Below are 16018 nucleotides of genomic sequence, written 5' to 3'. Positions count from 1 at the left end.
AGTTTGCTTTTGCTATTTCTATACATGAAGGTATTTTTCAAATATATGTCTCGCTGCAGAAATTTGGAGACCAGTCAGTGGAATTGATTGAGCATATGCGCTGCAAACACCGGATCCGAGTTCTTCAAGGTCATGAGGACACAACAAAACAGAATGTTGTAAGTGAAATGCTGCCCAGAATGACTGCCATGGAGTGTAGCTGAGCACAGGGTGGGAATCACAATCTTACATGACATTGCACATTAACTTTCTAGAAAGATCGGATCACTCTGTAATGTCACCAGCCACGTATGAGTGATTTTAGCAAAAGGGAACTTTGCATTTGGAACTTTTATGCATGAATGAGCCCAATTTTCCAGACTTCCCAAGTGACCTACTGCTGCACTCTCTTCCCCACACACAGAAGCAGGTATTCATGCCATACTGTTCTTTCCCTTTCTTAAGCTCCGGGTTGTTATTCCAGAAGTATCGATTCTCCCTGAAGATTTAGAGGAACTCTATGACTTATTCAAGGTATGAATGTAAAGGAGTTAAAGTAAAATTTAAAGTTGTTTCATGATTATGACACATCATTCATAGCCACCTTTAAAAAAATATCTGTTTTGTAATCATGCTAAGAAAAACTGCTGACTGAGGTTCTTGTGGTTCCTTTGCTGTCTCCATTTAGTGCGTGTTTTTTTTCACATTATTATTTGTTGTTCAGTCATTTCAGTAGCGTCCAACTCTTCATGACTCCATTTGGGGTTTTCTTCGCAAACATACTAGAGTGGTTTGCCATTTCCCTCTCCAGCTAATTTTACAGATGAGGAAACTGAGGCAAACAGGGTTAAGTGACTTGACCAGGGTCACACAACTAGTAAGTGTCTGAGCTCAAAACAGAACTCAGAAACATAAGCCTGCCTCACTTCAGGCTTGGCACTCTATGCACTATGGCGCCACCTAGCTGCCCTTTGTTATATAAGCCAATAACCAAATTATGAGTACTCTGAACTTGGGAACCATCAGGAGAGAGGCAGGATTTTAACTGGAACTGTTATAAGTATAGTGACAATTCTAGAACAAAGCTGCAAACTCAATAGTAAAAGGCCTCTGAGTAGACAAAATAGGTGTTATATGATACGTGCTCCATTCACATTTTGGGAGCTCTTAATTTTAGGCACAATTTGAATGGGCTTGGTCTGGTTTTCCAGCACCCAGGTAAGCAGCAAAGGAGAATGAGGAAAAAGGTGGTCTGGGAAGGATAGCAAGAAATAATCTGTGACAGACTGTTGGAGGGCAATGCATGAAAAACAGACACAAGAATTTTTAAAAACCACAGCATCTGACATTTAGTGTAGGAGCAAACATCCTGCTGTACCTCAACAGGTTTGGAGGCTTGTGGCTCAGCATGGTAAAGTCATGAAAGGTCATGACTTTGAAACATTTGACTATGTTCAATATACTGTGCATTGTAAGTCAAGGAAGTGTAGTACATCTTAGGAAGATTTCTGTAAAAGGTTGCTGGTTTTGTTTATTTTTAAAACTTTGTTTTTGTCATCCAAACATTAAATGGAAGATTTACTTTGGAGTACATTACACAGCAGTGCTGGATAAATGAAGCGCTATACCTAATTTGTGCCACACTGTGTTTTGTATTTGGGAAGCAGGTACTTATTTCTTAAGAGAATAATAATAATAAATAAGCTAAAACTCCTTTTTATAGGACTTTAAGGTTTACAAGGGAAATTAAGGCCCTATCCGTGGTCATACAGCTATTAAGAACTGGCGTTCATTTGTAGTACAGGTAGTAGGCCCTGTGCAAACTGTTTTGAAAACTTATTTTTTCACATAAGTAATTAAGGTGAACTGTCCTGTTGCCTAATAATTACTTCCATTCATGATAATGGCTAGCACTTATATAGTACTTTAAGGTATACAAAACACGTTACAAATATTACCTTTGTGAAGTACTATTATGATCCTCATTTTACCAAGGAGGAAATTGAAGCAGATGGGTGCCTTGCCCAGAGGCCAGATTTAAAGTCAGGTCTTCCTGACTCCCTGTCAGATACTCTGAGTCCCCTAGCTGCCTATAGTGTGTGTACATGTACACACACACACACACACACACACACACACACACTTTTGTACTCTTTTATTACAACCCTGTAGAAAAGTGATATGTGACCAGTCAATCAGTAGACATTTCTTAAGCAACAACTATGTGGCAGGCACTGTGCTAAGTGCTGGGGATACAAAAAAAAGTAAAACTCAGTCCCTGCTTTTGCTTCAGTCCAGTAGAGGAAGACAATATACAAACAACTATGTACAGGATAAACTGGAAATAATCAACACAGAGAAGGCACTGAATTAAGAGAGGTTGTGAAGTTTCTGGTAAAAGGTAAGATTTTAGCTGAAATCTGAAGAAATCCAGGAGACTGCGATGAGGAAGGAGGGCATTCTGGGTGTGAGGGACAGTGAAAGTGCCCAGATTTGAAGACTGAGTGTCCTGTTGAAGGAACAAGAAGGGGTTCGTTGTCATCAATCCCAATACACATGGAGGGGGAGGAGGGGAGGTGTAAGATGACTGGAAGGGGGTTTTGAAATGCTCTAAATGCTCTGACCATCAGAGGATTTTATAGTTCAAACTGGAGGTGATAGGGAGCTCCTATTCATTACTGAGTAGAAGGGTGGTGATAAGCTCAGATCTGGGCTTTTAAGAAGATCACTCTGATAGCTAGCTGAGTGGAGGATGGACTGGACTAGAGACTTATGGCAGGCAGGTAGACCATCCAGTGGGCTATTGCAGTAGTCCAGGCGTGAGCTGATGAGGGCCTGTGCTGGGTGTGGCAGTGTCAGAGAAGGGAGGTGAATGCAAGATATTACAAAGGTAAAATGTACAAGATTTGGCAATAGATTAGATATGTGTGGGGGTGAGAGTGAAAAATGAGTTGAGAATGCTAGGCTGTGCACCTGGGTGGCTCGGAGGATGGCGGTGCATTAACAGAGAAGTGTGAACATGGGGAGGGCTTGGGAAAAGATGAGTTCAGTTTTGGAGATGATAATGAGTTAAGATATATTTAGGATATTTAGTTTAAGATACCCAATATACAATGACAGATGCAAAACTGCAGGTAGGCAAAGGTTAGGGCTGGATAAAAAAATTTGAGAAGTATTGGCATGGATGATAACGAGACCCTTGGCAGCTCTGAGATGACCAATAGAAATAACAGAGGGAGAAGAGGGCCCAGGGCCAGAGGACCATGGGGATCCCCATGTCAGCAGACATGATTGAGAGGAAGATCTAGCTAACGAGATTAAGGAGGAGTCTGAGCAGGAAAACCAGAAGAGTAGCATCACAGATACCAAAAGAATCAAGAAAACGGTGATCCAAAGCGTCAGAGGCTGTAAAAGGGGTCCAGATAGATGAGAACTAAGAAAAGGCCATTAGACTTGTCAATGAAGAAATGGTTAGTAACTTTGGAGAAACGTTTTGGTTGAACAATTAGTTCAAAAGCCAGTACAGAATTAAAAAAAAGTGAGAGGGAGGGGCAGCTAGGTGGTGCAGTGGATAGAGCTCTGGCTTTGGAGTCAGGAAGACCTGAATTCAAATCTGGCCTCAGACACATGACACTTACTAGCCATATGACCCTGGGCAAGTCACTTAACTCTGATGCCTCATTTAAAAAAAAAAGTGAGAGAGAAGGAAGTCCACTGGAGGATGGCCTTCCCAAGTTTAGCTACAAAAGGGAGGGATGATACAATAGTTGGGATGGATGACCAAGTGAGGTTATTTTTAAGGATGGGGGGAAACATAGGTATATTTGTAGGTAGTAGGGAAACAGCTAATAGACGAGACTGAAGTAGGAGAGCTGGGATGACAGAAGGGACCATCCTCAGAAGATAGGATGGAATGGGATCATCTGAGCTCGTAGAGAAGTTTGCCTTGGCAAAAAGGGCCCTCTCTTGATGGGAGACAGAGATAAGTCAATAAGGATTTACATGGTGACAGGCGCTATGCTAAGTGGTGGAGGCACTTAGCTTCTAAGGAGTAGAGATGGTGGCAGAGGGCATGAGGGACATGTGAGATGTGAGGGGGGAGAAGAGGAAGCTCTTGACAAATGGACTCAATTTCTTACAGTAAATGAGGCAAGGTTATCAGCATAGAACCATGGGAGGTTTGAGGAAAGATGGAAAGATTTGGAAAATCCTCTATAGTCAGTGGGAAAGTGAATTAATTAGGGAAGCATAAAAAGACTTTTACAGCTCTGAGGACCCAGTAGAGGTTCTGTAACGAATTCTTAGTAGAACCAGTCAGAATAGTTCTGTGGTTTTCTCTTGCTCTGTTCAGTAGCCTGTGTACAGGAGGAGCAGGCAGCATGAAGGGTGGAAGTGATCCAAGGCTGAGGCTTGGCAGGACAAGATTGGTGACAGGATGAGAGAGCAAGGAACTCAAAGAGGGGACAGTGTAGAGTGGAACTGGTTCACCAAGGGTCAAGCAGAGGAAAGGAAGAGTATCTAGTGTAGGGGTGATGGCGAGGAGAGAGGCTGAGGGATTGAAGTTCACAGTGTGGGCTTGCAAGGCAAAGAGACTAACCAGGCAAGAGAATTTCAGAATTGATAGAAGTTGTACTTTTGTGATGACAAGATCAGAAGCATGGCCATCTTTGTGTGTGGCTATATTACAGTGCAGGAGTAGGTCACTGGAAATGTGGTTAGAGCATATGAGGGAGTGTGTTGAAGTCCACTAGTGTGAAATGAAGACAGGAGTTGGGGAGTAAAGACAGACAGGCACTCAATTTACATAGAAACAGACGGAGAAGTTAACTGATGAGATTTGTTGTGAAGAGCACTGGATTTGGAGTAAAGTAATGTAACCTGGTTTCAAATCTTTTTTGCTTCTTAATACCAATGTGACCACAGGCAAGTCACTTCCCTTTTTGGTAAAATGAAGTTGGTCAAGACTCTCTCAAGTTCTTTCTTGTTCTAAATCCTGACTTGCCAATGGTCACAAAGCCTTTAAGTGGCACAGTGAAATCGATCCTGAAGTGCTGTTGTCCATCATGCCACCCCCTTCTCCACCCTTAATCCTGACACTACAATGAAAAGAAAATTAGACAAGCTGTGAATGATTCACCTCTCCCCTGGCTCTTAGAGGCCTCTACCCTAGTGGCTCAGCTTTACATTTAACTTTTTTTTTTAATAGAGAGAACATATGATAAGCTGTTATTGGGAACAGACAAATCCTGCATTTCAGCACCACGACCCCAACAGACCATATGCTGAACAGTATCTGATAGATGCTCAACAGTTCACCAACCTTTATAAACTTGTCTCTCCATGGACATGTGGTACCCACACTGAGATCCTGGCTGAAAGGACCTTTCGCCTCCTGGATGAAAACATGGATCATCTTATTGCATTCAAAGGATTTGCTATCTGCCTAGGTAATAATATATGGGTAGTTAACATTATACTAGTCTTCTTCCCAGAAAATACTTGTGAAGACGACCAGGTCGATCATATGGTTAGAGAGGTGATATCACTCTTGGTTCACATGGTTAGAGAGGTAATACCACTGTCTTGGCTATTTTGAAGGTAACTTTTAAAGTATAAACTTCGTTAATGAAGAGTATAAGGCGGGGATGCACCCAGATTTCTAAGCTCATGTGTACTGATGATAATGAGTTTGCTTCTGTTAAGTGCTATGTTTTCATTTGACAAAGGATTTCATTCTAGCCCTTTTCCCTAAAAAAAGTCAGGAGAGAAAGCTGAGAACTATTTTGCAAAGCTTTTTTCAAAGTTCAAATTTGCTAAAAAGTCATATAGAAAAATTTTTTTAAATGTGCAATTGTCAAAAGTAGTGCATGCAAAGTGAACTGTTTTTATCTCTACGGTGGGAATATCTGAAAACAATTTTATTTTCCACTTCTCATTTGCAGATACTATGTACAATGGAGAAATGAATGAAAAAATAAAACTACTATATAGGCTCCATCTCCCTCCTGGTAAGATATATAGAGCAAGAAAAGCTGTCTTTAGTCTACCCATACATGCATGTAACACATTTTCATATTTCTATATATTTTAGGTGACATGCTCCAAAGCTGCTATTCTACAAAGACATTCAGGACTCTACTGAATACAGAAAGCAGTTGATTCATTTGAAGCCTGAAAAAAACATTTTTAGGCACATTTTCTTAGTTTTGCAAAGCTTACTTAGATCAAATGGGGTTTGGGAGCCAACCTGCTGATAATTTGAATTTCTTCCCCAAACTAGCCTGTGTTTACATTTCTTTGTGGTGGGGCTAGAAGGAAGGACAGTCTTTGACCAAACTTCAGAAGTAAATGAAAACAGTAAAAATAAGGGACAAAATTTTACTTAAAAAAAAAATATTTGCCAGGTAGTGAGGAACCAAGCTAGAACTTTAACCTGGGTATTTAACTCCATGTTTAACTCAGGGCAGATGTGCATCCCGAAAAGCCTTGGCTTGGCTCCATGGACATTGATTGTATACCAATTACAAGAGGCACCCAAGTGAAGCAGAATGGACGTTTCAATCATGAAGTGGCAGCATTTTTACACTTAACAGCTTAACATATGAACTTAAAAGTGCAGTGGATAACAGTGGCATTGTCTCGTTTGAAATCACAACAATCTTGTGAGCTATGTACCCAATATTAACTTCATTTTACAGGAAATTTGAAGCCAAGGCAGGTTGTGACTGGCCCAAGGTCATATTGTGGGCCTGGTTTAGTTGTAGGTCTGGTTTAGTTTTCTTTAGGTGTTGTAAAACACACAAAGCATGAACCTTTAGGACAAAAATTTATTTTGATTCGTTTAGGGCAGGGATATATCACTTGGGGCCCGTGAATTTGTTTCTCAAAATATTTTGATAATCATTTCAATATAATTGGTTTTATTTGTAATTCTATGTATTTTATAAATTTAAAGGTACTATTTTGAGAAGTCTGTGACACAAGGCTGAGAACTCCTGTTTTAGTGGCAGAAGTGCTATGGTTCCTTTTCATTTTTTGTTAATTCCTAAAGCCTTATCTACTTTGTGTTAGTTAAGAAAATGGCTTGGTACCTTCAGAGGGATGAGTGATGAACCTGTAATTATAAGACCAGAGTTCAAAAACAAACTGTTTACCTTTAAAGCAAGCCATCTATGCTCTGCCTTCATTTTCTCATCAGAAATAGGGACTGGGTCCTTTTCCACTTCTAGACCTAAGATTCTATGACACATTACATACGTTATGCCAATTTATGGAAACCTGATTAGAAAAATATGTTGCTATTTTAGGCTTCAGTGCCACCTTGTGGAGACTTGACCAATTACCTCAGACTGAGGTAAATTACCCAACTTACCTAAGAATTTAACATTCTGATCTTCCAAACTCAGAAAATGGCACTTAGTTTTAAAGAAAAAATGTTACTTATTCAGGGTCAAATTACAGTTGTCCCTATATCATTAAACTGTAATTAAGAACTAACTGATTTTTAAGAAAATTAGATGAGAATTTAAATGTTATTCTTTTTTTTTTTAAGCTCTCACTGAAAATGACAAGGACAGTCAATCACCATTAAAGAATCCACTGCTGTCAACTTCAAGACCCCTGGTCTTTGGGAAGTCAAATGGCATGTATTGGTTTTCGCTTTTTAAAATGTTTCCTTTGGATAAAGATACTCTAGTTGCTGAAATGCAATTATCTTCAGCCTGCCCACCTGACCTAGTTATCCCCATCTTCTCAAAACCCCTTGGAAGAAAATTCCCAAAGTCAAAATGGTTTCTTCCTCCCAACTATCATGCCATCTCTCCTTGCCCCATAGAATACAAAGACTGTGTGGTCCTTAATCAATTCCAGATCCTTGTTCTTCTCCATAACTATGGGGAGAAATTAAAAGCTTGTTCAAGGAGGGGATGCACCCAGGTTTCTAAGCTCATGTGTACTGATGATAATGAGTTTGCTTCTGTTAAGTGCTATGTTTTCATCTGACAAAGGATTTTATCCTAGCCCTTTTGCCTAAAAAATGTCAGATAGGAGAGAAAACTGAGAACTATTTTGCAAAGCTTTGTTCAAAGTTCAAATTCGCTAAAAGACTTACACAGAAAAATTTTTTACAGTGTAGTCTCAAGTCCTCAGTGCCCTATTGCATTGTTTTCCTTTATCTCTCTTTTCTTGTTGGGACATGTCTTAAGTGACTGGTATATACCTGGAAATCCCAAGGAAATAAAGTCCTTGGAATAAAACTAAAAAAGTTATAAATTATCTTTATGGTTCCCTCTGTGTTCTTAGCTATTATGTTCCTCTTTACTTTTACTGAATGGTTTTTATCACTTTGTTTTCCCTTTGTCTCAAGGTGATGCAACTGATTATCAGAAGCAGTTGAAGCAAATGCTTAAGGATTTAGCTAAAGAAAAAGATAAAACTGAAAAAGAACTGCCCAAAATGAGCCAGGTAATGGATTTATTATTCAGACACACACACTAAGATTCTACATTCCTCTGTATGGTGAGAACGGTCACTTAGTTTGCCATTTATAGCACATTCCCTAGCTCAGATAGTCCTCATCTGACAGCCAAGGCCAGACTAGTGCTAGAAATCTTTCTAGCTGGGTAGGACATTCCTCAGACTCTGCTTCTGCTGGCCTAGGCTTTAAGAGCCTGGGTCACTTTCAACTAAAGTATTCGAGCCTTCAGTGGAAAGACCACAAATTACAACTTTAACTTAAGTAACCTGAACTAAAGTTACTTCTTATGCCCTAGTAGATCCCATTGAGATTGTTTAAGGCATTCCGGTAAGGTAAATCCCCAAAAGGTCCTATCACGCAAGGTTTGGAATACAAGGCTCTAAGGTTGACAGAATGCCTTTGGTGTCCTGTAAGAAGTCAAATATGGTTCTACTGAGATTGGAACAAAATTGCTTTAAGAGGAAAATGCTACATATTTGGAAATCATAGTGGGAAATCAAATCATACATTTGAATAAATGTATTTTGGTAATAAGGGTGGTAAGAGATTGTGGCATAAAAAGCAAAATACTGTTATGTACCAATTTTTGTTTCAAGCCAAATAAACCTCATTATATCAAGTTCTGTCTCTATATATGAGGTTCTTGAGGGCTGCTTCAGTTTTCAGAAGGAATGGAGAATTAAGTGTGTAGCAATTTCACAGGTGTCAGTGTCTTAAGTACAAATTCAGATTAGAACATATCTTTAATTTTAGGAACAGAGTTCATGGTACAGTAAAAAAATGTTGAGTAACTACATGGTGAGTTTAAAAAGTGACTCATTTTAAGTGAGCATGTTGAATGAAGCTAGGTAAGTCCAGGGGAAAAAATTTTTGGACAAGAACTCAAAATTTTTGAAAGGGGACTCAATTTGCCACTGATTGATTTCACTAGGCTGATATTCCATTCCTTCCTTTTACAGGTATAGCCACTAATAAGATTCTTTACTGGAAAGTGTACTAATTACTTGTTCCTTTTTTCTTTTCAGAGAGAATTCATCCAGTTCTGTAAAACTTTATATACTATGTTTCATGAAGATCCAGAGGAAAATGATCTCTATCAGGCTATTGCCACAGTAACTACTTTGTTACTGCAGATAGGAGAAGTGGGGCAGAGAAGCAGCAGCTCAGGAAGCTGTTCCGATGAGTACATGGAAGATTTACAGACAGAAACGTCCGCTCCCACTTCTGACCAAGACTCAGTTTTTGCTGACGTGGGCAAGATGCCTCAGAGATATTCCCAAGCGTTATCTATGACAGAAGGGGATTGGACTGTCTCCCTCGAGCACATTTTAGCATCACTTTTGACTGAACAGTCACTAGTAAACTTCTTTGAAAAGCCACTAGATATAAAATCTAAACTTGAAAACGCCAAGATCAATCAGTACAGTCTCAAAACCAATGAAATGAGCCGCCAGTCTGAGTAATGGACAGCACAGCACACTGTAGCCCAGCACCACCGTTCTGTTGAGTACACTGGAGGATGCTATACCAAAGCACATGTTGCAAACAAGGCTGCTTCTCAGTTTCTTAGCGTACTGTTTAGAATAGTGACCTCTGTCCAAATGTCAGCTTCAGTTAAGTTTTAGAAACATGAGGGATTAGAGAGGTATCTTGTTAAGACAGCAACCAAATGAAACTGGAGACAACTATTAAGCTTTATTTACAGGACTTGGACAGAAATCATTCATTCCTTTATCAAATCTCTAACCAATTCTAGCTAAGGACCCTGGAGAAGACAAAGCAGAGCAGGCTGTACTCATGGCTATTCCTGATTTGTCTCTCAGTGTTTAAGCTACAATTTCATTTCAGAGTCTGCTGCTGCTTATCTCTTATATAAAGGGATACCTGTATTTTTTTAAAGCACTTCCCCCACCGATGAATGTAAAAGATGTTACTCAGTGAGATTTGGGGTGTTTGGGGGGGAGGAATTAATTCACGTCCAAGTTTAAGAGCTACTTGTTTGCAATTGGTTTCCTTTTTTTCTTTTTGCACTAATCTTGAAAACCTGTTTCAATGCTGGTAATTGAAACTGTTTTAATATTTTTGGTTGTATTCAATTTGTATGTCTTGCAAAAAAAAAAAAAAAGTGTACAAACCATGCTTTTGATGTTGTTGGTCCCCAAAAGCAGTTTTTAATAATATTCTTTTGTACTGACTTGCTGGTTTTCTTTAAGTTACTTGAACACTTTTCATAGACATGTCCCTTTCTACTAAAAGCCTTTAAGCACACATACAAACAGAATTTGGACAAAACAATACTAGAATTTGGCAGTTAAAACTCGGTCCTGCCTATTCATTATATTGGAAAACACCTCCTTTAGGGTATACTCTAAACATACCATATTTCATCTCCATTACAAGGCAGATAAAGAACCTTAACTTTTCAATGCAATGGAATTTTAACTATAGAGGTATCAATCCCTAAAATACCAAAGACACTAAGCTCCTCTCTTGGATGTGAAATGGGAAAAGACAGTCATCCCTATTACATGAGGAGGAACCATCAACACTAGCTGCTTTGGGATTTTACAAAAAGTAGTCTGTCATAAACCAAACGCTGGCAGATGTCCACTACAACCAGATGCACAAATCATTAACAATCCATCAAAATTGCACACACCTGAATCCCAGCAACCATATTCTCTAGTCCCCTGTCCACTGCACAGGCATGCTCTGCTGCCACCTAGCAGTAACCGGCACTCAAAGTGTGTACACAGAGTAGGTTACAAGTCTTGGTGCAGCTTCTAGAATCAAAGGATAAACATGGCTCTTGACCCCTCTTGCTTCCCCACCCCCGTGGGTTCAGTCTACAGGAAGAGATATTTCAAGTTACTGTTCCTAACAATCCTATTTGACTATAAATCCTATTCTGCCATCCATTAAACATTTAAAAAGAGGTATACCCAGAAACTACTTTAAAGTACCTTCTTATATAACATAAACAAAATCCAAAAAGTCACAAGCAAGTAACTTACACAGTTAAAACAGGCTACCAGCTGAGATTTTATAACTTTATTTAAATGAAGTTCAATTTAGTTTTCATCCACATTGACTGTCTGTAAACCTGCAAAGCAACAGAAAACACCCGAGTGAATTTCAATTTTGACATAAGCATTTTTCATAACGAGGCATACTCTAAACGTTTTGAATAAAAGTCAAAATTAAGTGCCCCGAGGTCAGAGTTCACATTGAGTTATATAACTTACTTTTGAAAGTGGTGACAGGTACGTAAGTAACCAACGTATACAGCTTGTTTGGTGAATCTTCATCCTCATTGCGTTTCCTAGACAAACGCACTCGGATACGGTATGGGACATTCCTGGATAAAAACAGGTTTCATAAAAGGTTTGCCAAGGTAAATGCATCCTTCACATGAAAAATAAAGGCCTCCAGAGTTGCACACAACCACTTAAGATGTAACAAAACAAACTAATCCCCTGCTTGTGACCACATTGCTTTCCTGTGTTACAACTGTCTACCACTTAAGTTTGGACCAGCTCTATACAGAAGTTTTGGAAAGGTTGATTTTTTGGGGGGGAAGAAAGGGGGGAAAAATGCCATGTGTTGGTTTAGTTAGAAGCCAATAAATACTGTTTCTTCTGGTTTGGGATTCACAGTTCGCATATCTTTACTGAGAATGACCTAAGCCTGAAGAAGGGAAAGAGCTTATACTAACATATAGCATCCTATATTTTTGAAAATATTGTCCAGTATCGATAACTTCACTGGAGATCTCTAAATAAGTAGTCAACTCATGATAACAGAGGATTAAGCACCTTATTCCTTTGGCCCAAACAGCTTTGTTGAGTCTGGTGTCAATGCGTACATCTGGAGTTCCCATTTCTTTCATGGCAAATTTTCGGATTTCCTTTAGAGCCCGAGGAGCTCGCTTTTTGAAGCCTCTAAAATTCAAAGGAAAAAAAATTTAACAGAACTTACTAAAAATGTTGGATGAACTATAACTACTTCAACAGCAAATAAAACTAAAACCCCACCTTCTGCAGAACTCCCCCCCATCTATTCTGTACATGTCTTAGATGCTTATCTCTTTATTCACAAGTCTCCTCCATTAGAACGTACACTTGAAGACAGAGGCAAGTTTTTGCCTTTCTTCATGTTTTCAGTTCATACCCAGGTAAAACATAATTCTTGTTGACTAAATAAAACCTAGCCAAGGCTACACTGCATGTGATGAGGTAAGTAACACAGAATGTTCAAAAAGATATAATGGCAGAGACTCCCCCCACCCCTCCCAAGTAACTCTACTGTTAGCATTTTTTTCCAACCCAGGATTTCAATAAATGACTAGCACCTGGTCACACATCTAACATGTTACAGAGGCAGGACTCAACCTAGGTCTTCTTGACTCCGATGCCTCCGGATCAGGTACTTACTAGCCAATGAAGTGATAAAGGATTTGATACAGGGATTGTTTTTTTCCTATCATAGAAAGGATAGGGTGCACTCCTGAGAAACTAAAGTAGTGATTTAAGTGACTAGAGTGACACTTAGCAAGTATTGCAATCAGGATTGGAACTCGTGGTTTTTGCCCCAACCGGGCCTTTTCCCATGATTGTTTTGGTCAGAACCTTATACTTCTGAAAAGGTACAGCATGAATCTATGTCCAAGATGGTTTTACTTTAGATGTTGAAGGCAAATTTCATAAATCATCTATAACAGCTTGCTAGTTTAGCTGCTTTGGGAAGTAGGTAGCATCGTATTCAAAATACCCAAAAGACTGCATCCATATGTGCAATAAGTGTTAATTAAAATGTTTGGTAGAAACTATTCTTTAGAGTAAGCACAGGTAATAGCTTTGGGTGTTTTCATCAATTAATGAAGTACATATAATAGAAGGTAAAACTTACAAGGTGTGGTCCCTGCCCTTAAGGAACTTCAGTCTACTTGAAGAGAAGTTAAACACCCATACTCACTCACAACTACATTTTGAGATGGCACTTCTTATCACTATTACTACTTTAATTTAGAGATGAGGCTCAAGAGATCTTAAATCTAGGGCTGAACCTTAGAGATCATCTAATGCAATTCTTATTCCACATGAGAAAACTAAGACCCAAGGAGGTCATTTGCCCAAAGTCACACAGATAAGAAAGCAAAGAGGATTTGAACCAAGCCTACGTTCCAACTGTATTAGGGTTCAAGTCTAGCTCAACCACTTAATACTTATGTAACCGTAGGCAGGATACACAACCCTGGAGTTCCAGTTTCTTCATCTGTAAAATAATAAAGATATTTTCATTCTACTGCACAGGGTTGTGCTGAGGGCCTCAAAAGTCCAGGCCTTCCAAATAGTCTTCCCTTGAGAAGACCTTGTTCACTTACAGTGACTTGTCTTTTCAACTGAAGCCAAAACTTTTCTAAAGCCTGGGACCCAAGACTTGGCAAAATAGTCCAAAAATACAAAAATCACTCCACACAATCAACGCTTTATAAGAGGGAGCTAAAGAAATCATTTTTTACCTAAAACTTTCTTTAGGCCCACGACTGCCTCTGTTCAAATATTATGCAAACAAATACACAACATAAACAAGCTCAACAGAAGACAAACTAAACATGTTACCAGACTAGCCATTTAGGAATACTTTCCCCCACTGAACCATTTAAAGCAGAAGAAAACTACTCGAATTCGGTGTACTTTCCAGAATGAATACGCCACCTTAAAGACCTTCACGTGCTCTTCCGTATACTGCTCAGTTTTACTAAGGAGGTAAACATACTAAAGTGGAAAAGGCTTACAGTACCCCATTTTATCTTCTTTCTGATGCACCTGACTTCAACGTCTTCCTGCAATTTCAAACACTACTTCATGCAAATAGATAACACTGTGTAACAACAACGCTTAAGCTGCACTGGAATTCTAAATCTTTCACAAAATAACCCCACACATACTCTTCTTGCTACTCGACCAACCTAACTCTTGATTTTCACACAAGTCAAACATAGATTCATGCCTTGTCCCTGACTGCTAAATGAAGAACAAAGAAAACTCAGCAACACTCCTGGCAGCAGGCTAGCTATGCTCACCTACTTTTCCTACAAAAAAAGGTGCAACTCGGAATTTAAATAAAGCTTCCTTCAGACCTGCAGTTAATTACTCAAAATAAGCTAGAAACACTCCCCCAAAAGCAATTCAAAAATTGAAATTCTAACATGGACTTCCATTTACACAAAACAGAAAGTCATCTATTCAACTGTGAATCCATTACTTCCAATTCACATTTTTAGGAAAATTAATTCAACATTTTAATTTTTACCCTGTCTTTGTAAAACGTTTACAATTATCTACTCCCTGAAGGATAAAAAAAGGGAACCAGGCTCACTCCCAACAATCTCCACCCTGCGCTAACAAACCAAAATCCTGCAGATGGTGACCCCTCCCCGCCCCCCAAGGTTCGTGCAAAAACGAACGCCATACTTACACCCCATGAATCCTCTTGTGAATGTTGATGGTATACTCTCTGGTCACCACCTCATTGATGGCAGAACGTCCTTTCTTTTTCTCTCCACCTTTCTTGGCGGGAGCCATCTACACGGACAGCAAAGAGAGAATTCACAAAGACGGTGAATGACAAATGAGGCTGCCGGCGCCCGCACCTTTCCCCAGCTTCCACCCTCGCCCCTTCCTCCATTCTGCATGCTCCCCACTTCCGGGAGGGGCCCGACCCGGCGACCCCGGCTCCCAGACGCCTTCCGAGACCTCTCTCCCCCCAGCACGAAAACCTGCAGTCTCTACGAATCTCCACACGTGTGGGCCCTGGAGCCTCAGTTCCTCCCACAAATCCCTGTGGCTGCAGAAGCCCCCTCCCCCGCCTCCCTTTCTGCCCGAGCCCCGGCAGTCCGCGTTCCGTCCGCCCTCTGGGCCCAGGCCCCGAGAGAGCCTGGAGCTGGACTGAGCCTCTCGGCAGGCCCCGTGCCGCGGATGCCCGCTCCGGGGGAAAGAGGAGCCTCGGACTAGGTAGGGAGGGAGCCCGCTGTCCACGTCGGCGCGCCCCCCGGGGAGGATGGGGCCCGATTCCGAGCGGTTAGGGCGCTGAGAACACACTTACCCTGTGCGGGACCAGGTCGGAAAGGAAGAGCGCAGAGGATTGTGGGAGAACCTAATACCCAGACCCCGGTACTGCTTCCGGGTCGCGCGTGCGCAGCAGCGGCAGGCGACGGCATGAGAATGCTAGGAGGGAGGAGTGGGAGGAGGAAGGAGGCGGAGTGTCCGCCCGCTCGGCGTCATACGTCTCACGGTGGGGGCGGAGCAGAGAAAAGCAAACTCCTCTCCCCATACCGGCCACGTTTCTGAAGTTATTTTACGTTATACTCCTTAAGCTAAACTAATCCTATAGAAGGGGCCAGACTTTACGAATAAAGAAAGCCCCTGACCAAGAGTTGGTTCCCTGTTGTTATTGTTGCCCAACTCGCCATTTATCTCCCATCTCCGCGCCTTTGCACTCCTTTCCTTCCACCCCTAGAATTCCTATCTTCCATCCATGCTTAGCTCAGGAAGCCTTCCT

General features: G+C 40.6%; 2 protein-coding genes across 2 annotated transcripts in view; one reads left to right on the top strand and one right to left on the bottom strand.

The window, feature by feature from the left end:
• Positions 1–10649, top strand: part of TBC1D8 (TBC1 domain family member 8) — a 132979-nt gene extending 122330 nt beyond the window's left edge. Inside the window, 7 exon segments of the mRNA XM_020992866.2 lie at positions 60–158; positions 445–513; positions 5186–5426; positions 5922–5987; positions 7532–7621; positions 8345–8442; positions 9481–10649. Of these exon segments, the coding sequence (XP_020848525.1) occupies positions 60–158; positions 445–513; positions 5186–5426; positions 5922–5987; positions 7532–7621; positions 8345–8442; positions 9481–9918 (1101 nt within the window). The 3' untranslated portion in view covers positions 9919–10649.
• An 835-nt stretch (positions 10650–11484) lies between these two features.
• RPL31 (ribosomal protein L31) lies at positions 11485–15671 on the bottom strand. Its single transcript, XM_020992867.1, has 5 exons — positions 15563–15671; positions 14936–15042; positions 12271–12396; positions 11701–11813; positions 11485–11558 (listed from the first exon to the last, which is right to left on the bottom strand). Exons 2-5 carry the CDS (start codon positions 15040–15042, stop codon positions 11527–11529), a joined length of 378 nt encoding a protein of 125 aa, XP_020848526.1. The 5' UTR covers positions 15563–15671; the 3' UTR covers positions 11485–11526.
• Positions 15672–16018: the final 347 nt, after the last annotated feature.

The sequence above is a fragment of the Phascolarctos cinereus genome, unplaced genomic scaffold (assembly GCF_003287225.1).
Source record: "Phascolarctos cinereus isolate Bilbo 61053 unplaced genomic scaffold, phaCin_HiC Scaffold_726;HRSCAF=1367, whole genome shotgun sequence".
NCBI lineage: Eukaryota > Metazoa > Chordata > Mammalia > Diprotodontia > Phascolarctidae > Phascolarctos > Phascolarctos cinereus.
This window is presented reverse-complemented; position numbering and strand designations above follow the sequence as displayed.

Bases quoted from the DNA above. Each gene is read 5' to 3' on its own strand.
- RPL31 (XM_020992867.1), bottom strand. From the start codon at position 15,042: ATGGCTCCCGCCAAGAAAGGTGGAGAGAAAAAGAAAGGACGTTCTGCC. The intron at 11,814-12,270 runs GTGCTTAATCCT...GTTTTTATCCAG, and splicing joins GTTTGGGCCAAAGGAATAAG to GAATGTCCCATACCGTATCC. The intron at 11,559-11,700 runs GTAAGTTATATA...GTTGCTTTGCAG, and splicing joins ACCTGTCACCACTTTCAAAA to GTTTACAGACAGTCAATGTG.